The sequence below is a fragment of the Sminthopsis crassicaudata genome, chromosome 1, assembly GCF_048593235.1.
Source record: "Sminthopsis crassicaudata isolate SCR6 chromosome 1, ASM4859323v1, whole genome shotgun sequence".
In the NCBI taxonomy this organism is placed as follows: domain Eukaryota; kingdom Metazoa; phylum Chordata; class Mammalia; order Dasyuromorphia; family Dasyuridae; genus Sminthopsis; species Sminthopsis crassicaudata.
In genome coordinates, this window is record NC_133617.1 from 399206680 (window position 1) to 399231467 (window position 24788).

The following is a 24788-nucleotide window of genomic DNA, read 5'->3' on the forward strand; positions in this document are numbered from 1 at the left end:
TGATCTAACTAGACAAGAGCCATATTTTCTATGTCTCTTATGTTCTTGGTGGGACACATAGTAGACACTCAATAAGTACCTAATTAATAATAGCACACATTTTTGTGGTATTTTTCACAACATTATTCTCACACAACAATCTCGTGAGACTGGAAGCCCAAATATGATGATCCCCTTTGAGGCTGTGTCTTAAATGACATACCCAAGATTACATAGTAAATTAAATAATGCTGCTGGGGCTTGAACCCAAGTGGTCCTGTAGTCCAAGTTTACTGTTCTTTCCATTATACTAACTTGTCTCACATTTCATGTTTGCTGAACGAAGACAAGGCAGATAGGGTGAACTTTGAGATGGGGTCAGCAGGGCCTGGGTCCCATTCTCTGAGGTGGAGGTTGGTAAGGATCTTTTGCAGCAGGTTATATGAGAAGAGGTCTCCCTCAATCTTTTAATACCCTTGGAATGAGATGGTGAGGAGGCTGCCTTGGCCAGCGTCCCACCTGAAATCTCTCTATGCCCGTGTTTGGAGCTCATTAGAGCAACACTGATTATACTTCCCCCATGGTCTCACTGACGTTATCTCAGGGAAGATAGGCAACTGGCAGTGTCCCAGTCCAGGGGCAGTGCCAGGCAGAAGATGCTCTCCCAGTGCCCACAACCTCATATTTTCCTCATAGAGACAGCCTGGCACACCCAACCGCAGGAGAAAAAGAAAGAAACCTATGGCCTAGAAAGGGTTACAAAAAAGTCAGGTCACTGAGGACACATTATTCTACAATTCCGCTTCCCGGGAACTGTCTCTTTCTCTGTGTCACCCACTCCATGAGAGATTAGGGAGGGGGGAAGGGAATTACTGTACATGTCTCCAAATAGAAGGTGTGAATGGCCCATCCCTCTGTCCGACACCCCCAGAATAGCTTAGTCAAAGGAACTTGTGAAGGCACTGTTCAATTTGAAGACCCTAAGCCAGGGTCTCACATCCCAACCAGAAATGAGGTAACAGAACCTAAGTAAATTCAGGAATGATTTTACTCTGAATAAAAGGGGGGGAGGGAAGGTGAGACTCAATTATTATTGAGACTCAATTATTAGCACCTGAACAGACTTGCCACAAAAGAGGAAGAGAATTTAGTCTTCAATCCACTGGGCAGCAAGAAACAGGGACTTTCCTGATAGCAGGATCACTGCTAGCCCAGACCTGGACTTTGTCCCCATCTAACCCCCTCATGGCTTACTGCACTCTGCCCTCGACCCCTCTCCAGGGCTGGGAAGCAATAGAGATCAGGATTCCTAAGCTGGGGAGGTGTTAGGGCCTTCAGGGTTCTCACCTTTCATCAGGCTGAGCCCCTAGGAGACAGGGAAGCTCTGCAGCTGGCCCCACAGTTGACCTCTCTGTAGGTCAAAGCCAAGCCCTCCTTTCAGTAGCCCAAGGGCTTTTTCTATTATTTCCTCCTAAACCTAGGATGCCTATGGTATGGATAAGAAGCCCAAGGTTTTATCGTAGGTATAAACCTAACATAATTGGCTCCCCATCCTTCAAATAGTGGTGCCAAACTCAAATTGAAATGAGGTCATTAAAACATACATGTTCTATGGGGTGTATGCTGATTTAGAAAGCCACATATTAATATTATCCATGTGGAATTGTATTTTTATTTATTTTGTTAAGTATTTCCAAATATATTTTAATCTGGTTCCTGGCCAGAAGTATGTTTAACATCTCTTGCCCCAAAACGCCTCTCTTCAAGACCCACTGCCTGGCAATTCCAATACACTTGTGATGGTAAGTGCCAAAGAGAAAACTATGAAATCTGAATGTGTTTCAAAGCATAGCATTTTCATCTTCTTTGATGTTTTTTGTTTGCTTGAGGGTTTTTTCTTTTTCATTTTTTCCCCCTTTCATTTGATTTTTTTTTTTTTTTGCTCAGCATAGATAATATGAAAATATGCTAGAAGAATTGCACTCATTTAACCTATATCAGATTGCTTGCTATCTTGGGGAAGGGAAAGGAAGAAGGAGAAGGAGAAAACTTTGGAACACAAGGTTTTACAAAGGTGAATATTGAAAACTTTCTTTGCATGTATTTGGAAAAATAAAATACAATTTAAAAATAAAAATAAAACATTCTATTTTTAAAAAGGACCTACTGCCTAGAATTCCATTTTCAAATTTCAAATTTCCTTTCATTTAAAATGTTTTCCCCTGAAAAGAAATTTTTCAGGAAGGTAACATTTTAAACAATTATCAGGTTCCTGGAATTCAGTTTGAATAAATTTCTAGTCTCTTATTAGCAAAATTTGGTAGAAAATTAGAGAAAAAAGGTACAGCATAAGGATTTTAGATTACTGTACTTAGCAGAAGGGGAATGGTGCCACAAAATGGAAAATGACATAAAATGGGGGGCTTTGCACCATAATTTCTACTTCAGTTCATTAATAGCTTGATATAGTGGAAAGAACACTGGACAAAGTCAGAAAATCTAGTTTTCAACTCCAGCTTTGCCACTAATTAGTTGTGTGCCCTTAAAGAAGTCATTTCCCATCTCTGGACCTCAGTTTTCTCCTATATAAAATGAGGAATTTGGATAAGCTTAATAGCTATGTTTTAGCAGAAATTCTTTTTTTTGTGGCTTTTTAAAATTTTTCCAAATACATGCAAAAATAGTTTTCAATATTCACCTTTGCATAATCTTGTGTTCCAAATTTTTATCCCTCCTTCCACCTACCTCCTCCCACAGATAGCAAGCAATTCAATATAAGTTAAACATGGGCAGTTCCTCTAAACATATTTCCTTGTGCTGCACAAGAAAAATCAGATCAAAAAGGAAAAAAAACCTTAAGAAAAAAAAAAACAGGAAATAAACAACAACAACAAAAGGTGAAAATGATATGCTTTGATCCACATTCAGTCTCCATAGTTCTTTCTCTAGATGTGAAAGACACTGTCCATCACACATCTATTGGAATTGCCTTGAATCATTTCACTATTGAAAAGATCCAAGTCTATCACAATTGATCATCACATAATCTTGTTGTTGCTGTGTACAATGTCCTCTTGGTTCTGCTCACCTCACTATTCATCAGTTCATGTAAGTTTTTCCAGGCTTTTCTGAAATCAGCCTTCTTGTCATTTTTTAATTGAACAATGATATTCCATTACATTCATATACTATCACTGAGAGACATCCAATTTTCAGTTCTTTGACACCACAAAAAGGGCTTTTAGCAGAAATTCTTAACCTGTGTCCATAAACTGGCTTTTAAAAAAATATTTGGATAACTATATTTTAATATAATTTCTTTCCTTTGTAATCTATGTATTTTATTTTATACATCAAAAAACAGCAGCAGCACCATTATTCTAAGAAGGGATCCATAAACTTCAGATTACTGAACGGTCTATCACACAAAAGAAGGTTAAAAATGCCTGTTACAGAAGTAGTGTGATGTATTGGAAACAGTGTTAGACTTGAAGATGTTCCAGCTTGGACAATTACCAGATAACTATGTGTTTATGTTCAAGACATTTAACCTCTAACACATTCGGTTTCCTCATCTGTAAAATGGGGATAATAATATTTGTAATACTTTCTTCACTGGATTGTCGTGAAGGTGCTTTAAAGCACTACTTAAATATAAATTATAATTGATCTAAAGTGCCTTTCAACTTTAACATACATGTTGATTCACCTAATTTCATTCAATCTCTGTTGGATTTCTAGAGTAGTAGGTTAATTATCTGACCATCAGCCTTCCTCTGTCCTGATCCAAAGATACCTCTAGGTATCTAGGGTAGGTAAGAAAAGGTATAGCCCTCTCCTTAAAGCAGAGAGTAAACCTTTTTTAAGAGTCATAATCTCCTGTGGAAGTTTGGTGAAGACTATGGACTTTTTCAGCAAAAATTTTGTTTTAATTCTTAATTGAAGTCTTTTCAGCTTTTTTGCTATTATTTGATTGTTTTTTCCCCCTTTCCCTTTTTTTTTTCCTTTTTGATCAGATTTTTCTTGTGCAACAAGATAAATATGGAAATATGTTTAGAAGAATTGCACATTTAACCTTCATTGAATTACTTGCTGTCAAGGGAAGAGAGGTGAAGGGAAGGGAGGGAGAAAAAATATGGAATGCAAGATTTTACAAGGGTAAATGCCGAAAACTATCTTTGTACATATTTTGAAAATAAAAAGCTATTATTAATTTTTTTAAAATTCTTAATTAAAAGATATATTAATTTTAAGTCAAAATATAATATATAAAATAAAAATATATTTTTTCCATTCAAGATCACAGATCCTAGAAATCTATTCATGTTGGGAGTTCATTGATCTCCTGGTGAAGAAATCCTGGCTTAGAGAAAAATATCCAGAAAGCAGCTCAGTTCATCAAATTAAATTCTTCAATGTGATGATCCCAAATTGAGAGGATAGCAACATCTCAGAATTCCTATACAACATAACAAGTGTCATGTAACTGCAGTTGGAAAAGATAAAAGTGATGGAAAGATATGCAAGTCCTCTTAATACAGTCAAATTTAAACCACAATATATCACAAATTTCCCTTGGATTAATGCATGATTTTTATATCCAGTTTCTTCACATCAGAAGAGTTGGGATTGCAAATAGAAATTACCTCCCTAATCAACATGTTATTCTCCATTCTAGCTACTTAGGTCAAAACTCCAAACTTCCCAGAGCACCTATCTCTTCTTCCATTAAATCCCATGTATCTTCTTGTCCCAAATCTAAGCTTAAACAGATCTATGATCTGCCCAAACCCATCTTTTCTGATTCTCAAAGCATAAACACCCAATTAATCCTCCCAACCCAAAAAGTTCATTAATGTTTCAGTTTGCCATATATCCATGGCAACATACTTATAAGCTTATAAATAAATTTATTAGATTATTGCCTTAAGTCTAACTCTCCCAGGTTTGACCTTGTCATCCTACTTGAATCTTTTATGACTTAATAGAACTTCCTTCTCTTCTGAATAGACAATATGAAAGAATATCCATTGATAAAAGTGGCTTTCAAATTAAACTGAGACACTTGTATGCATACAATAAACCCTTTCCCTACTTTAAAAACAAAGCATTGTTTTTCATGTTAGTAATTAGTCTGTAGAAAGCATCTTGGAAAATCCCCTAGATCAGGAATAATCAAATGATCTAGGTAATAGTCTGGATTCTACTACTCACTAGTTGTATGACTGAGCAAGTCAATTACAATTTCCTATAAAATGAGAGAATCCAACTAGATGAACTTTAAGGTTCTGAACATCTTGAATATTGTTCTAAGAACTCTTCTAGTTCTAAAATTCTATGAGGCTTGTTTAGCTTTCCAGATCTAAATACTATGTACTCCTTTTAGTTCTGACATTCTGAGGTCTATGGCCCCTTTCAGCTCTGCCGTTTTATATTCTATTGGGTGTATATTCTAAGTTCTAAAAATCCTTCTACTTCTGAAAGTCTTTGTTCTATGATTCCATTATGATGAATTAATATCTGATGATCAAGTTAGTTTACACACCTCTAGATATTTAAAAAGGAAGAAAGAAGGGGCAGCTAGGTGGTGCAGTGGATAGAGCACCAGCCCTGAATTCAGGAGGACCCGAGTTCAAATTTGACCTCAGACACTTAACACTTCCTGGCTGTGTGACCCTGGGCAAGTCACTTAACCCTAGCCTCAGGGGGAAAAAAAAAAAGAAAGAAAAGAAAAAGGAAGAAAGAAAATACAACTTAAAGAGCTTTGGTTTGCTTCAGGATCAAGCTGGCCCAATCATGCGTGGTATTCTCTGATCTTTGGTGTCGGGGCGGGAGAAGGGAAAGGAAGAAGTAAAGGGATTCTATAATTGGAATATGATCCATAATATATACTAGATTGATCAGCCCTTTCATCACTGGTTTTACAGGAAATGAAAAAAGGCCCTTTAAATATAGATTGGGGATGAGACTTGGGCAGGGTCTCATCCTTTCAGCATACCTTCCTATTATATATGTAGCAAGTAGTGGGGCTGTATACCACTAAGAAGGTCACTATGAATGACAGATAGCCACTTTCTGGGAATCATCAGAAACCCTAAAGAGTTCACTGACTGTAACCACAAGCTTTCAAGGAGGGTTGTTACCTTTGGAGTAATGAGGGCCCAACACTGCCAGAGCAGATCAAATAAGAGTTCTTGACACTATGGTGACAGGATAGGATAACTTCTGCCCCCACAGGAAGCCCATGAAGAGACAGATAACTGAAAGCATCATTCTTTGCCATGATCCCTGAGTAATGCTGCACAATAGATGTGTGCCCTCTTCCCCATCCCCACAGTCTGGATAATTACTACAGAATTTCTGTATGGATTTGTAGAATGCCTCCTCAGACCTCATCTAAGAAGGAGAGAAATCAAGGTGAAAGGCTGTGTGATCATCTCTTTCCTCTCTTTAAAAACTGTTTTTAGGGCTTGACATGTCTCCCCACTTATAAATTGATATTTGGGCTAATTTACATCTGAGGAGCTTTTTACCTCTTGGATTTTGATTCTTATGTATTTTAGAGGGACATTAAATCCTCCACTAAGTCAGATCGTTGAAATAAAAATGAGCAAAGGATCATCCTTGAGGAAAGTGGGCAACAATATTAAAAATTTTATAGAAGCAAAGTGGTATGTTGATGTGGATCTGGCTCAGATTAACTGGACTGCTTTTTCTAAGGGCATTCTGGGTAGAAAAGCCAGATATCTACCAGATGATATCGACCTTATATTAAGCCTTCAAAGAGGGGCTTATAAAAGGAGAGACCCCCAGCCCATCCAAAGAGCTTTGCCCAGAGTGATTAAGAGCATATATGTTGAGATCAAAGAGATTTTCTTGGAAACCTCACTCCATGAGGAAGGAACAGGGCTTAAAAAAGGATAATCTGCTTCCTTCTCATTCTTCTTGATTCTGTCACCATAAGTCCACCTACTGGGGACAGTAAAATTAGAATACTCTAAGATAGATGAGCAAAATTGGATCGGGGTTGGGATAAGGATATGTAATTTGTCATAAGAATGAGGTGAAATTTATCATGGAAATATATAATCCAGCCAAAGATGGAAGAGAAGAGCTACCATTCAGAAGATAGAACTTAAGAGAGAGAGTTGCCATCTGGATGGTGGAATCCACCAAGAAGGGCATCAATCCAGGGATATAATCAGCGGCTGTTTGGGGAGGGAGCAAAATCATTCTGGGGGCAGTATCTCCCATTTGGAGGTAGAGGAAGAGTCACTATTCTAGAAGTGAAATTTGTCATTGAAGAGGACAATGAAACACACTAAGTCACTAAGAGGCTGGATGTTTGTGTCTCATTCTAAGAAGGCGGAATTCATAATTCCTGCCCAATTGGGAGCTGTCCTTCTTTGGAACTAAGACAAGACATCTCTATCAGGAGATTTCTGAAACCAGGTATGAACAAGACAGAAGAGTCTCCAGTGAAAAGAGAAAGATCATCTTCCTTTTATCCTCTTTCTGTGAAGGATAGAAAAAGACAAGAGCCTATGGAGAGAATCCTGACTGCCCACCCATTGAGATCAGTGAGATACCAGTGCCCATAGGGTTCAAGCCCCTTTGTTAGAAGGAAGGATAAAGGATATCCTTAAAAGGCTAAAACTCCCCGGCCCCCTGGCCCCTGTGACAGTGCAGGGGAGGCAGCAGCTGTGGCCCAGCAGGGTGGGGGGAAGAGGCCAAAGCAGGGGAGAGCCAGGGAGAGTAGGGGTGGTGGCAGCAGCTTGGGGCTCAGGATCCAATTACCAGGCTGTTTCCATACTTAGCCACCTGACAGCCGCCTGGAATACGCAGCAGCTTCTGCCGTTGCAGCCCCAGGGAGACCAAATTAACTCAAGGGCAGACAAGGGCAGGGCCCAGCAACACATGCTGAGGTCTGCAGGCCCCTTCCCCACCTCTCTAGGCCTGGGGAGGGGTGCTCCTCCATCAGGTCTGCCCTGGTTACATTCCACTTCTAACTGTAACTGTCTACCAGTAAGAAACAGATTCGGGGTGACACAAGAAGCTCAGAGCTCAGGTCCTTGAATGTCCCTGCTAGTACAGCATAGCAAGCTTGGGCCTAGACTGGAGCTGCCCAATTCTGAAAAGCCAAAATGGTCATGGGGATCCTGAGCCAGCCCCCGAAGCAGCTCATTGCACTCCTGGGAGCATGGCTTAGAGAAGCCTAACCCCAACCATTCCTGCATCAGGGCCCAGGGAGGGGGAGCAAACTGATCCAGTGTCCTCTCCACAGCCTATAAATAACTTCCATGCTGTAACCCAAGCTACCTTCTCAACCACACAAAATGCTGAGATGTCAAAAGAAAAGTGACAGCTCTGGACCCCTTTTCAGTCCCACTCCTGACCCCAGGCCAGACCTTATTCCAAACTCAGTCTTGATTCTCTCACAATCACTGTCTCTTTCTCTATCTATGATTCTGTCCCTGCTTGATCCCAGTCCTATAAAAAAAGCATAAAGGCATCTGGAGTTTCCTGCCACCATCTCTTAAGATCACTGAGTGTGTGTTTGAAATGGGTGACCTTTAAAACCCCTTCCAATTCTAAGATTTGAGGGATTTCCTTTAGAGGCCCTCTAGAGTTCATCACTACCCGGGCTGCACTTCCATTCCCAATCCCATCCTGTATGTATGCCCCCTCCAAGGTCTGGCCTGAGATCAGGGAGATGGCTCCTTTTAGAACTTCCTCCCCACCCCCATCACCATACCCTTATTCCCCAAACTGCTTCCCACAATTCTCCCAGTACTAAATCCTTCCTCTGCCACCTCAGACTCAGGGGTAAAAGGGTGATGGCTAGGTGAAACCAGCCAGCTAGGAAAATTTGACATGAAGAAACCAGAAACGGCTTTCAGAGTGAAAGTTGGGAGATAGGGGGTAAGAAGGGGTGGATCAGGGACAAACAAATTTATCTTTCCAACTTTTCCCATTTACTAAGGTGCCCAAACCCCACTCTGTCCGGCCACCTAATGCCTCCCACCCAAAGGGTCATACCTGCTTTCCCTGAGAGCAGGAGAGAAGCCATGCAGCAGCAGAGCAGAGCCAGCGTCCTCATGGTGACTGCCAAGAGCTCCCAGTTGCTCTGTGCCTCTATTTATATGGTGTCAGGCAATGGGGAGGGGGGGGAAGAAAGAGGAGGGAGAAGGGTCACACAGTCACTAGGACAACCAAGCCAATGTGTCGGGGAAATCTGCCTGGCCACAGAAAAGCCCTCAAAGTTCCCTCTTTTCTTTGTTAGGGGGTGGGGAGGTGATACTTGGATCCAGGATATAAGACCCCTAGATTTGTCTTCCACTTCCAAGGGGTAGTGTGAGCCTATATGAAAGTGACTTGCCTTCCACCACCATGAGGGATGAGTTGGGAGAGAGAGAAGGGTAAGCCCAGACTTAGAACTGACCAGGCTTTGCTTCTACCTTGGGGAAAGTGAAAATAATAAACAACTAATACAAAGTGGTCTCTTTATGGTGTAATGAAAAACGGTTTCTTCAGGACTGGGAGTACAGGGGCAGGGGTTCCGATCTTTATTCAGACATTAACTAGATGTGAACATTGGAAAAGTGAACTCTATTTTCTGGAGCTCAGTTTCCTCTTCTGTAACAAGGAATGCTGAATTAGATTATCATTTTAGCTTTGAAGCTGGAGTCTTCCAGAAGAGCAAAACTAAGACTGATAAAATGTTTTATGCAGATTCATGTTGTTCCCCTGTGAGAATATCAGCTCCTTAAGAATAGGGATTCCCTCCTTTTCATCTTTACATCCCACTCAGCAGTACCTGGCACATAGCAGGCACTTAATGCTGATTGATTGCCTGACTGACCTCAGGAGTTTACAATCTACTACTAACTTATTACCTTGAAGAGTGACATGATTTCTATGAATTTTAGCATCCTCCTCTCCCAAAAGCAGATAATAATCCCAGCCATGCCTGTTTCATAGGGTTGACATGAGAATCAAAAGAATAATAATTTTGCAAATGCTCCATAAAAGGTAAATTATTATCAAATTTAATTTTATTAAGTTTATTATTTTAGATCACGCAGACAATGCCCAAAAGTAATGGAACTCAGAAGTAAATGTCCTGAAAGGTTGCGTTACAGACGAGGAAATGAAGAACTAGGTGATTTGTTCAAGGTCACACGGGTAGAAACAGCATAGTACAAATATGAATCCAGAGCCTCTGACTCAAGATCCAGGAGTGCTTCTAATGCACCAAGCTATTGCTTCCAGATCTAAAACATTCTGTGGTTCCAGAGTAGCCTGAGGAGTTCAAGGACAAGAGCCTTAAAATGAAATTTATATAAAACCTTAAAACAAAGAAATGAGAAAAAGATGGATGTAGGAAAAGCAAGGTGAGGTCATAGAGAAACCACTAGACACTCAAAATTTGTGCTATTATCCCAGTTCTTCCACTAACTGGTATGACTTCAGATATTTTTTTTACCCTGTCTGGGCCTCAGTTTGAAGAGGTTATTTTAGGATAATGTTTTTTAAATTTTAGAACAAATTAAAGGAAGTCCCATTTTGTTTTAACACATTATAGATGTACTACCTGTCACTCCTAAGAGGTAGTTTGGTCTAGAAATAGAAAGGCATTCAAAATAAACTCAGGGATGGCAGACCAGAATTAATAATTAAGAAAAATTAGGGATGCTTGCTGTTGAGATTAATTAGAGAGAACAAGCTTCTTATTTGTCCCTTGATGTTCCTTTTGAGGAGAGAATGCTAGATGGGAGACACTATGGGGTTAACCAAACTAGGAATTCTTGATGTTGCTATGTAGGCTAAAGTCTTTGGAAAGTGGCAAAAAGAGGGAATGAGTCCAGTACCAAAGAGCCAATACGAGATTCCTTCCTTATGTCGAAGGAACAAGTTGGTGTTCCATCACCTCTGCAAAGTGCTGTCTGATGCTGTCATAATAAGAGCATGTGATGTCCTCTGTGAGCCAGGTTTCAGAAGCTGGGCGGGAAGCAGACACCAGCTTGTCTAAGGGAAAGCAGGATATCACTAGGGGTATCTGGGAACAAGAATGAGACAGGAGATGGAGGACAAAATGTACAAAGGCACATGAGAGAGATTTGTTCTTAGGAATAGAAAAAGCCAGAAGAGCACAAATCTGAGGGAGACAAGAGGTCCTGTCTATAGCTTAGATGGGATAAATGGGTTTGAATTGAGATTTAGTTGGTGGTGAGCCCTAGTCAGAAATTAGTGATGACCTTGGCCAAAGTCATTCTTTGTTGGGGCCCTGATTTCTTCATCTGTAAAATAAGAGGGTTGAACTTGATTATCCCTGAAGTCCCTCTTTAGTTCTGCCATTCTGTAATTCTAAAGAAGGGGATGAGGAAGTTAAAAGAGACTCTTCCTGTGCACCCCAGTGCATCTCTTTACAAGACACACCCTCAGATTTCACCTTTTGCAGTGAATTCAACAGGGTACCTAGAATCAGAAGGCTTTATGCTTAAATCTATCCTTAAATTCTTACCTATTTCCTTATAAATTTCCTCAATTTCCTTATATAATGAAAATAAAAATAGTACTCAGTTCCTGGGGATACTGCAAAACCTAAGTGAGATAATGTTTATAAAGTGCTTTGCAAACATTAAAGCTCTATGTAAATGTCAACCATTATTATTATTTTTGTGAACTTTTATCATCTGTATTCTAAGATATGTCCTCATATGGGAAGAGGGGTCCTACAAAGATATAGCATATATATAAATAACTATAATAAAAGGTAGAGAAAGATTAAGGTGCTCTAGGAAAATCTGAGGAGTGAGCTAGTGCTAACACTTGAGGGGATCATGGAGAACTTAAAGAGGAGATGGCACCTTGGTAAGACCTTATAGGGAAAGCTTGTGAAAGAAATAGAGAGGAAAGGAATGCATTCCTGTCATGATAGGCAGCCATAGTGAATGAATGGGAACCAGTGGATAGAATGGTCATTTTAGAAAGAAAAACTGAAAGCCCTAGTTGGCTATAATAGTAAGTGAAAAGGAGTAATATGAAATAGGGTTGGAAAGGTAGGATAGAACAAATCATAAAAGACCTTAAACACTCAGAGAAGGAGTTTGTATTTGATTCTATAGACAGTAGGAAACCATTGAAGGTTTCTGAGCAGGATAAGTTTCCAGGAACAGACTCAAACCCAAGTCTTCTGACTTTCACTCCAGTATTCTTTCCAATACACTGGTCTGTTTAGTCTACTCCTTTAGGACTGTTTTGAGAATTAAATGAGATCATTTAGAAGAGTATTTGAAAAAGTATAAAATATTATACAATGGTAAAGATTTTTCACTTTGGGGGTTTTATTTTATTTTTTACTTTTACCAGTGGTTTGACAATACTTATGGGCTATTTATTTGCCTTACTGACTAAAACTACCTCTTCATAAGTCTAAGAGTTCTTCCTTGCTCACATGCAGCTTGCCATTACCATTTGCAGAATTGTCTTCTATTCTGAAATATAATTCATGAAAAGAGGATATGATACTTCTGTATTGACCAATGCTGAAATCTTGGTGGAGATTTCAAAATTTATTTTGATATCTCTTTAAACACCTTAACCTCTCAGAAGTTTATATCAGATACCAAAGGACATACCCACTCTTTAGACCTCAAAGGTCATCCAAAACTATTCTACATGTATTATCTCAAACTCTAAAATTCTTTTTTCTAAAATGAATCTATTGTCTTTCCATCTTTCCCTTTGCCTCATTCATTCTAAATCTATTTTTCATTCTCACCATAACTTAGTCTCTCCTCTTCTCTGCCAATTATGTTATCCCTTTTTCTTATTTTCCTCCCTTCAGTCATGACTTTGTAGTTAGCTAGATCAACTAAACATTGTCCTCTACAAATGAATTCATTGTCTCTTTACCTTTATTTTAATTGCGAGCTGCTGATTCTTAAACTTGGATCATTCTTATTACCAAGCATTTGAACATCAGAGGAAACAATGCTAAATAAATAAGTCTTTTACAAACTGATATTATCTAAAATCATCAGTATCCTAATTACTATAAGCCACTTTTAAATTTTCTTCTTATGCTCTTTAAAAAAAATCACTGTTCTTTTTTTCATGATTCCCCTTTATTCCTTAAACAGAACTCCCCTTTGTAAGAAATGTGTATATCAAATAATATGTTGGTCACATCTGAAAATATGTACCTCATTCTTCATCTGCTGTTCACTACCTTCTGCCCAGAGACCAGAAAGCATGATTTCAACAACTTCAGTCCTCTGGACTCACGATTGAAGACGACATCAATCAGAGTTCTGAAATCTTTCAATATTATTTTCCTTTATATTACTGATGCTATTACTGATGCCATTATACATATTGTGACTCTGCAGCACTTCCTTGCCACTCTAGGCCTGTTTCTTCATCTGTAAAGTGAGATGAATGGACTAGCTTTCTAAAGTATCTTTAACTCTAATATTTTTATTCCATCAGCTTTATGTGTATCCTTCCCCTGCTCAATGCAGATATACCTAAATTCTTTCAGAGAAGATTTTATGTGATGCTCTGCTAATGAAATCAGATGTCTAGTTCTACCGAAGTCTTCTTCAGGAAGAAATTGCTACTCAGAGAGGTGGAATGTATTTTCCAAGATCACACAACAAATTAATACCAAGAGCAAGATTAGAACTCAGGCCTAATTCCGTGATCCACTTCTCTAAAAGTATGCCAGAAGATGAACTGAGGATTATTTGAGGCCTCACCCTAATTCAAGAAAATTCTCAGCTGGTGCCCTTCGACTCTTGTCACAAAATAGGAAAGGGGAGAGAGAAAGACTTTGGGAAGCTCATTCCTTCCCACAGCTGCGAGATATAGGGTTATGTATGCACCCCGCTCCCCAGCCCAACTCTCTCCCCTGAATCAGCACCGGCCCTTGTCAATCAACAGAAGAAAACTGCAACTCAGCAGGTCAGAGACAGAGAAGCGATCAAGACAGATGAGAGAGAAACCAAGGAGTGGGGAGGGGTAGCTGGAGATATACTCCAAATATTGTAGGGCAAGTGGGTGACAAGTAGCCAGGACAAAGGAAGAAAGAAGCAGAGAAAAGGGGATAGATTCAATAAGCTTGAGAAGAAAGGAAAGATGGAATTTAGGCCAAGAAAACAAGAAGCAAAGAGGTCATTCAGGCTAGTTCCTAGGAAAAGCTCAAAGATTCTAACATATTTTACACAATAGTATTTCACAAAGTATTGTTTGAGGGAATGTTTGGCAAAAGGGAAGATATGCCTTGGACAATGGAATTGCTATTGAACTGTCCAGTCTGCAAAGTCCTCTGAACATAACTATTGACCATGAACTCACCCACAAGACTTACCAGTTTCAAGAAAGACCAAGTATTTCAGAAACTGGCAGTGGTATTTCATAGTGGAAGAGGCAGCCTTCATCTTTAAAATGACAAGGTGATATTAGATCATTTTCCTGTCCTTCACACTAAAAAATCTAGTGGAACCTGTAAGTTGGGTCATTACAAAAAGGCAACCCTGGGCTCAAGTGGGACTAATTTGAATCTTGGAAGCATCACAATATTTCAGATTCTTGAGGGTTTGTATTTGTCCCCATCTGGAAATATCTGAGAAAGTGCGAGAGAGATGGTGTACAAGGGAGCAAGCATGAGAGAGACTATGAAGATGAAATGCAAAAGAGAAATGGAACTGGGGATATAGAGAAAGGATAAGTAACAAAAGAGACAGAGACACACACACATACAGAGCATGGTTTCACCAATTTCAGTCCTCTTCATTCACAACTGGAGACATCAACCAGAGTTCTGAAATCTTTCAATATTGTTTTCCTTTATATTACTAATTCCGTTGTATACATTGTGACTCCAGGGTGTGTCCTTGACTCTCCTGGCTTCAGTTTCTTTATCTATAAAGTGAAGTGAGTGAACTAGCTTTCTAAATTACCTTTAACCCTAGTATTCTTATTCCATCATTTACGTGTGTATCCTCCCCCTGCCCAAAGCAGATATAGCTCAATTCTTTAAGAGAAGATTTTATGTGATGAAAAAATGACAGAGATATAAACAGAGACAGAGAGAGACTCTAAGAAAGAGTCTAAATGAAAGATGAAGTGTGTGACAACAGACACAATGTGTGTGACAAGGAGATTGAGCATATAACAGAAGGAAGAACGCGTGAGAGACAGAAGATACAATAGGGAGATAGCGTATGACAGAGAGTGAAAAAATATATGTGTGTACATAAGTATATTTGACAGGGAAATTGAGCAGGTGAGAAGGAGACAGAGAGACAATTTATGATGAATTGTATGTCAGAAAGACTGTGAGAGATAGAGTATAAATAAGAAAGCTGGAGTATGTGGCCAAAAGGCTGAGGTTGTGAGAGACAAAATGACTGAGAGACTGCATGACTGAGATTCAGAATATGCAATAGTAAAATACTATGATAAAAAGAGACAGTATGATAAGGAAATAGTATATGTGAAAGAAATTGCATACGACAGAAATGTGTGAGAAGGAAAGAGTTTTTACTCCAGAAAGATGGAGCAAAAGACTTTTTGTAATCTAAAAATAATGTATGACAAAAGGACCATGTGTGACAGCGGCAGTATACATATGACTAAATTTGGGCCAGAGTAAGTGTATGACAGAAGGACGATTGTGAGAGTATATGTGAGAGAGGTAATATATGTAACAGAACCTATTGTGTCAGACTATGACAAAGTCAATATGTGTGAGACAGTGACAGAGATAGAATGGGGTTTGATAATAAATGACAAATTATGAGACAATGTATGACAGGTGTGTGGTAGAAAATTCAACTGGAAAACTGTTAAGACAATATAAATAACAGACACATCACAAGAGAGAAAATGTGGGCAAGAAAGTATCAGAAACATTGCTTGTGACAGAGATAATGTGCATAGCAGAGCTAGTGTACAGTGGGCAATATATACAAAAGAGAATGTGTACAACAGAGAGATGGTATATGAAAGTAACAAAGAGACATTTTATAACAGAGATGTAAAAGTGAGACGGTGCAGTAAAGATGATGTGTGTGATGATGTATGACTGTGTGAAAGAGCATATGGCTGTATTGTATCTAAGTTACACTGTAACACATGTAAAATGTATGGGATTGCCTGTCATCTAGGAGAGGGAGCAGAAGGAGGGAGGAGATAATTTGGAAAAATGAAGACAAGGGATAATGTTATAAAAAAATTACTCATGCATATATACTGTCAAAAAAAACTATAATTATAAAATTTAAAAAAAGGAAAAAAAGAGTGTATGGCTGACTGTGACAATAAAAGGCACGTGAAAAAGCAGGTGACCAATTGTACAACAGTATGAAAGACAAAGTGAGAAACAGTATATGATAGACTGTAACAGTGTATGAGACATGTGAGTGAAAGAAATGGTAACATGAGAGAGTAGGGGACAGTATGTAAGAGACATGAGGGAGACACTGTGACAATGTATGAGATGTGAGAGAGAGACTGTAAGACAATGTATGAGAGAGAGAGGAATGAGACATTGTATCTAACAGAGTGGGAGATAGTGTATGAGAGACAGTGAGAAAACATATTAGAGACATGATATTGTATCTGGCAAACTATGACAGTATGTGAAATATATGAGTGACAGAGATGGAATATGACAGACTATAAGACAATGTATGAGAGACTATATATGACTGACTGGGACTGTGGATAAGAGACTGTGAGACAATGTATGAGAGACTGTGAGACAATGTATGAGAGACCTGTGGGAGAGACTCTATGTGAGAGATTGTGAGACAATGTATGAGAGACCTGAGGGAGAGACTCTATGTGAGAGACTGTGAGACAATGTATGAGAGACACTGAGACAATGTATGAGAGACTGTGAGACAAAGTATGAGAGACCTGTGGGAGAGACTCTATGTGAGAGACACTGAGACAATGTATGAGAGACTGTGAGACAGAGAGACTGTGAGACAATGTATGAGAGACTGTGAGACAATGTATGAGAGACTGTGAGACAAAGTATGACAGACCTGTGGGAGAGACTCTATGTGAGAGACACTGAGACAATGTATGAGAGACTGTGAGACAGAGAGACTGTGAGACAATGTATGAGAGACTGTGAGACAATGTATGAGAGACCTGAAGGAGAGACTCTATGTGAGAGACTGAGACAATGTATGAGAGACACTGAGACAATGTATAAGAGACTGTGAGACAATGTATGAGAGACCTGAGGGAGAGACTCTATGTGAGAGACACTGAGACAATGTATGAGAGACCTGAGGGAGAGACTCTATGCGAGAGACTGTCAGACAAAGTATGAGAGACCTCAGGGAGAGACTCTATGTGAGAGACTGTGAGACAAAGTATGAGAGACCTGAGGGAGAGACTCTATGTGAGAGACTGTGAGACAACACATGAGAGACCTGAGGGAGAGACTCTATGCGAGAGACTGTGAGACAATGTATGAGAAACCCAGGGCAGAGACTCTATGTGAGAGACTGTGAGACAATGTATGAGAGACACTGAGACAATGTATGAGAGACTGTGAGACAATGTATGAGAGACCTGAGGGAGAGACTCTATGTGAGAGACTGTGAGACAAAGTATGAGAGACCTGTGGGAGAGACTCTATGTGAGAGACTGTGAGACAATGTATGAGAGACTGTGAGACAGAGAGACTGTGAGACAATGTATGAGAGACTGTGAGACAATGTATGAGAGACACTGAGACAATGTATGAGAGACTGTGAGACAATGTATGAGAGACCTGTGGGAGAGACTCTATGTGAGAGATTGTGAGACAATGTATGAGAGGCCTGAGGGAGAGACTCTATGTGAGAGACTGTGAGACAAAGTATGAGAGACCTGAGGGAGAGACTCTGTGTGAGAGACACTGAAACAATGTATGAGAGACCTGAGGGAGAGACTCTGTGTGAGAGACTGTGAGACAATGTATGAGAGACCTGAGGGAGAGACTCTATGTGAGAGACTGTGAGACAATGTATGAGAGACCTGAGGGAGAGACTCTATGTGAGAGACACTGAGACAATGTATGAGAGACCTGAGGGAGAGACTCTATGTGAGAGACTGTGAGACAATGTATGAGAGACTGTGAGACAATGTATGAGAGACCTGAGGGAGAGACTCTGTGTGAGAGACTGTGAGACAATGTATGAGAGACCTGAGGGAGAGACTCTATGTGAGAGACTGTGAGACAATGTATGAGAGACCTGAGGGAGAGACTCTGTGTGAGAGACACTGAGACAATGTATGAGAGACCTGAGGGAGAGACTCTATGTGAGAGACTGTGAGACAATGTATGAGAGACCTGAGGGAGAGACTCTGTGTGAGAGACTGTGAGACAATGTATGAGAGACCTGAGGGAGAGACTCTGTGTGAGAGACTGTGAGACAATGTATGAGAGACCTGAGGGAGAGACTCTGTGTGAGAGACACTGAGACAATGTATGAGAGACCTGAGGGAGAGACTCTGTGTGAGAGACTGTGAGACAATGTATGAGAGACCTGAGGGAGAGACTCTATGTGAGAGACTGTGAGACAATGTATGAGAGACCTGAGGGAGAGACTCTATGTGAGAGACTGTGAGACAATGTATGAGAGACCTGAGGGAGAGACTCTATGTGAGAGACTGTGAGACAATGTATGAGAGACCTGAGGGAGAGACTCTGTGTGAGAGACACTGAGACAATGTATGAGAGACCTGAGGGAGAGACTCTATGTGAGAGACTGTGAGACAATGTATGAGAGACCTGAGGGAGAGACTCTGTGTGAGAGACTGTGAGACAATGTATGAGAGACCTGAGGGAGAGACTCTGTGTGAGAGACTGTGAGACAATGTATGAGAGACCTGAGGGAGAGACTCTGTGTGAGAGACACTGAGACAATGTATGAGAGACCTGAGGGAGAGACTCTGTGTGAGAGACTGTGAGACAATGTATGAGAGACCTGAGGGAGAGACTCTATGTGAGAGACTGTGAGACAATGTATGAGAGACCTGAGGGAGAGACTCTATGTGAGAGACTGTGAGACAATGTATGAGAGACCTGAGGGAGAGACTCTGTGAGAGACTGTGAGACAATGTATGAGAGACCTGAGGGAGAGACTCAGTGTGAGAGACACTGAGACAATGTATGAAAGACCTGAGGGAGAGACTCTGTGTGAGAGACTGTGAGACAATGTATGAGAGACACTGAGACAATGTATAAGAGACTGTGAGACAATGTATGAGAGACACTGAGACAATGTATGAGAGACTGTGAGACAATGTATGAGAGACACTGAGACAATGTATGAGAGACTGTGAGACAATGTATGAGAGACCTGAGGGAGAGACTCTGTGTGAGAGACTGTGAGACAATGTATGAGAGACCTGAGGGAGAGACTCTATGTGAGAGACTGTGAGACAATGTATGAGAGACCTGAGGGAGAGACTCTATGTGAGAGACACTGAGACAATGTATGAGAGACCTGAGGGAGAGACTCTATGTGAGAGACTGTGAGACAATGTATGAGAGACTGTGAGACAATGTATGAGAGACCTGAGGGAGAGACTCTGTGTGAGAGACTGTGAGACAATGTATGAGAGACCTGAGGGAGAGACTCTATGTGAGAGACTGTGAGACAATGTATGAGAGACCTGTGGGAGAGACTCTGTGTGAGAGACACTGAGACAATGTATGAGAGACCTGAGGGAGAGACTCTATGTGAGAGACTGTGAGACAATGTATGAGAGACCTGAGGGAGAGACTCTGTGTGAGAGACACTGAGACAATGTATGAGAGACCTGAGGGAGAGACTCTATGTGAGAGACTGTGAGACAATGTATGAGAGACCTGAGGGAGAGACTCTGTGTGAGAGACTGTGAGACAATGTATGAGAGACCTGAGGGAGAGACTCAGTGTGAGAGACACTGAGACAATGTATGAGAGACCTGAGGGAGAGACTCTGTGTGAGAGACTGTGAGACAATGTATGAGAGACCTGAAGGAGAGACTCTATGTGAGAGACTGTGAGACAATGTATGAGAGACACTGAGACAATGTATAAGAGACTGTGAGACAATGTATGAGAGACCTGAGGGAGAGACTCTATGTGAGAGACACTGAGACAATGTATGAGAGACCTGAAGGAGAGACTCTATGCGAGAGACTGTCAGACAAAGTATGAGAGACCTCAGGGAGAGACTCTATGTGAGAGACTGTGAGACAATGTATGAGAGACTGTGAGACAATGTATGAGAGACCTGAGGGAGAGACTCTATGTGAGAGACTGTGAGACAAAGTATGAGAGACCTGTGGGAGAGACTCTATGTGAGAGATTGTGAGACAATGTATGAGAGACCTGAGGGAGAGACTCTATGTGAGAGACTGTGAGACAATGTATGAGAGACACTGAGACAATGTATGAGAGACTGTGAGACAAAGTATGAGAGACCTGTGGGAGAGACTCTATGTGAGAGACTGTGAGACAATGTATGAGAGACTGTGAGACAGAGAGACTGTGAGACAATGTATGAGAGACTGTGAGACAATGTATGAGAGACCTGAAGGAGAGACTCTATGTGAGAGACTGTGAGACAATGTATGAGAGACACTGAGACAATGTATGAGAGACTGTGAGACAATGTATGAGAGACCTGTGGGAGAGACTCTATGTGAGAGATTGTGAGACAATGTATGAGAGGCCTGAGGGAGAGACTCTATGTGAGAGACTGTGAGACAAAGTATGAGAGACCTGTGGGAGAGACTCTATGTGAGAGATTGTGAGACAATGTATGAGAGACCTGAGGGAGAGACTCTATGTGAGAGACTGTGAGACAATGTATGAGAGACACTGAGACAATGTATGAGAGACTGTGAGACAAAGTATGAGAGACCTGTGAGAGAGACTCTATGTGAGAGACTGTGAGACAATGTATGAGAGACTGTGAGACAGAGAGACTGTGAGACAATGTATGAGAGACTGTGAGACAATGTATGAGAGACCTGAAGGAGAGACTCTATGTGAGAGACTGTGAGACAATGTATGAGAGACTGTGAGACAGAGAGACTGTGAGACAATGTATGAGAGACTGTGAGACAGAGAGACTGTGAGACAATGTATGAGAGACTGTGAGACAATGTATGAGAGACCTGAAGGAGAGACTCTATGTGAGAGACTGTGAGACAATGTATGAGAGACTGTGAGACAGAGAGACTGTGAGACAATGTATGAGAGACTGTGAGACAATGTATGAGAGACCTGAAGGAGAGACTCTATGTGAGAGATTGTGAGACAATGTATGAGAGGCCTGAGGGAGAGACTCTATGTGAGAGACTGTGAGACAAAGTATGAGAGACCTGTGGGAGAGACTCTATGTGAGAGACTGTGAGACAATGTATGAGACACCTGAGGGAGAGACTCTATGTGAGAGACTGTGAGACAATGTATGAGAGACCTGAGGGAGAGACTCTGTGTGAGAGACTGTGAGACAATGTATGAGAGACACTGAGACAATGTATGAGAGACTGTGAGACAATGTATGAGAGACCTGTGGGAGAGACTCTGTGTGAGAGACACTGAGACAATGTATGAGAGGCCTGAAGGAGAGACTCTATGTGAGAGACTGTGAGACAATGTATGAGAGACTGTGAGACAATGTATGAGAGACCTGAGGGAGAGACTCTGTGTGAGAGACTGTGAGACAATGTATGAGAGACCTGAGGGAGAGACTCTATGTGAGAGACTGTGAGACAAAGTATGAGAGACCTGAGGGAGAGACTCTGTGTGAGAGACACTGAGACAATGTATGAGAGACCTGTGGGAGAGACTCTGTGTGAGAGACACTGAGACAATGTATGAGAGACCTGAGGGAGAGACTCTATGTGAGAGACTGTGAGACAATGTATGAGACACCTGAGGGAGAGACTCTATGTGAGAGACTGTGAGACAATGTATGAGAGACCTGAGGGAGAGACTCTGTGTGAGAGACTGTGAGACAATGTATGAGAGACCTGAGGGAGAGACTCTGTGTGAGAGACTGTGAGACAATGTATGAGAGACCTGAGGGAGAGACTCTGTGTGAGAGACCGTGAGACAATGTATGAGAGACACTGAGACAATGTATGAGAGACTGTGAGACAATGTATGAGAGACCTGTGGGAGAGACACTATGTGAGAGACACTGAGACAATGTATGAGAGGCCTGAGGGAGAGACTCTATGTGAGAGACTGTGAGACAATGTATGAGAGACCTGAGGGAGAGACTCTGTGTGAGAGACACTGAGACAATGTATGAGAGACCTGTGGGAGAGACTCTGTGTGAGAGACACTGAGACAATGTATGAGAGACCTGAGGGAGAGACTCTATGTGAGAGACTGTGAGACAATGTATGAGACACCTGAGGGAGAGACTCTATGTGAGAGACTGTGAGACAATGTATGAGAGACCTGAGGGAGAGACTCTGTGTGAGAGACTGTGAGACAATGTATGAGAGACCTGAGGGAGAGACTCTGTGTGAGAGACTGTGAGACAATGTATGAGAGACCTGAGGGAGAGACTCTGTGTGAGAGACACTGAGACAATGTATGAGAGACCTGAGGGAGAGACTCTATGTGAGAGACTGTGAGACAATGTATGAGAGACTGTGAGACAATGTATGAGAGACCTGTGGTAGAGACTCTATGTGAGAGACTGTGAGACAATGTATGAGAGACTGTGAGACAATGTATGAGAGACCTGTGGTAGAGACTCTATGTGAGAGACACTGAGACAATGTATGAGAGACCTGAGGGAGAGACTCTATGTGAGAGACTGTGAGACAATGTATGAGAGACCTGAGGGAGAGACTCTATGTGAGAGACTGTGAGACAATGTATGAGAGACCTGTGGGAGAGACTCTATGTGAGAGACACTGAGACAATGTATGAGAGACCTGAGGGAGAGACTCTGTGTGAGAGACTGTGAGACAATGTATGAGAGACCTGAGGGAGAGACTCTATGTGAGAGACTGTGAGACAACGTATGAGAGACCTGAGGGAGAGACTCTATGTGAGAGACTGTGAGACAATGTATGAGAGACCTGAGGGAGAGACTCTATGTGAGAGACTGTGAGACAATGTATGAGAGGCCTGAGGGAGAGACTCTATGTGAGAGACTGTGGGACAATGTATGAGAGACACTGAGACAATGTATGAGAGACTGTGAGACAATGTATGAGAGACCTGTGGGAGAGACTCTATGTGAGAGACTGTGAGACAATGTATGAGAGACCTGAGGGAGAGACTCTATGTGAGAGACTGTGAGACAATGTATGAGAGACCTGTGGGAGAGACTCTATGTGAGAGACTGTGAGACAATGTATGAGAGACCTGAGGGAGAGACTCTATGTGAGAGACTGTGAGACAATGTATGAGAGACACTGAGACAATGTATGAGAGACCTGAGGGAGAGACTCTGTGTGAGAGACTGTGAGACAATGTATGAGAGACCTGTGGGAGAGACTCTATGTGAGAGACTGTGAGACAATGTATGAGAGACCTGTGGGAGAGACTCTGTGTGAGAGACACTGAGACAATGTATGAGAGACCTGAGGGAGAGACTCTATGTGAGAGACTGTGAGACAATGTATGAGAGACCTGAGGGAGAGACTCTGTGTGAGAGACACTGAGACAATGTATGAGAGACCTGAGGGAGAGACTCTATGTGAGAGACTGTGAGACAATGTATGAGAGACCTGAAGGAGAGACTCTATGTGAGAGACTGTGAGACAATGTATGAGAGACCTGAGGGAGAGACTCTGTGTGAGAGACACTGAGACAATGTATGAGAGACCTGAGGGAGAGACTCTGTGTGAGAGACTGTGAGACAATGTATGAGAGACCTGAGGGAGAGACTCAGTGTGAGAGAGACACTGAGACAATGTATGAGAGACCTGAGGGAGAGACTCTGTGTGAGAGACTGTGAGACAATGTATGAGAGACCTGAAGGAGAGACTCTATGTGAGAGACTGTGAGACAATGTATGAGAGACCTGAGGGAGAGACTCTGTGTGAGAGACACTGAGACAATGTATGAGAGACCTGTGGGAGAGACTCTGTGTGAGAGACACTGAGACAATGTATGAGAGACCTGAGGGAGAGACTCTATGTGAGAGACTGTGAGACAATGTATGAGACACCTGAGGGAGAGACTCTATGTGAGAGACTGTGAGACAATGTATGAGAGACCTGAGGGAGAGACTCTGTGTGAGAGACTGTGAGACAATGTATGAGAGACCTGAGGGAGAGACTCTGTGTGAGAGACTGTGAGACAATGTATGAGAGACCTGAGGGAGAGACTCTGTGTGAGAGACACTGAGACAATGTATGAGAGACCTGAGGGAGAGACTCTATGTGAGAGACTGTGAGACAATGTATGAGAGACTGTGAGACAATGTATGAGAGACCTGTGGTAGAGACTCTATGTGAGAGACTGTGAGACAATGTATGAGAGACTGTGAGACAATGTATGAGAGACCTGTGGTAGAGACTCTATGTGAGAGACACTGAGACAATGTATGAGAGACCTGAGGGAGAGACTCTATGTGAGAGACTGTGAGACAATGTATGAGAGACCTGAGGGAGAGACTCTATGTGAGAGACTGTGAGACAATGTATGAGAGACCTGTGGGAGAGACTCTATGTGAGAGACACTGAGACAATGTATGAGAGACCTGAGGGAGAGACTCTGTGTGAGAGACTGTGAGACAATGTATGAGAGACCTGAGGGAGAGACTCTA

General features: G+C 41.5%; 1 protein-coding gene across 2 annotated transcripts in view; it reads right to left on the bottom strand.

Annotated features, from left to right (window-relative positions):
* SRL (sarcalumenin) overlaps positions 1 to 9104 on the bottom strand; it is a 68265-nt gene extending 59161 nt beyond the window's left edge. Inside the window, exon 1 of one of the 2 annotated variants that reach the window (XM_074279999.1) lies at positions 9019 to 9104. In XM_074279999.1, the coding sequence (XP_074136100.1) occupies positions 9019 to 9079 (61 nt within the window). In that variant the 5' untranslated portion in view covers positions 9080 to 9104. The remainder of the gene's footprint in view (positions 1 to 9018) is intronic. The other variant, XM_074279998.1, reaches the window with a different exon arrangement.
* Positions 9105 to 24788: the final 15684 nt, after the last annotated feature.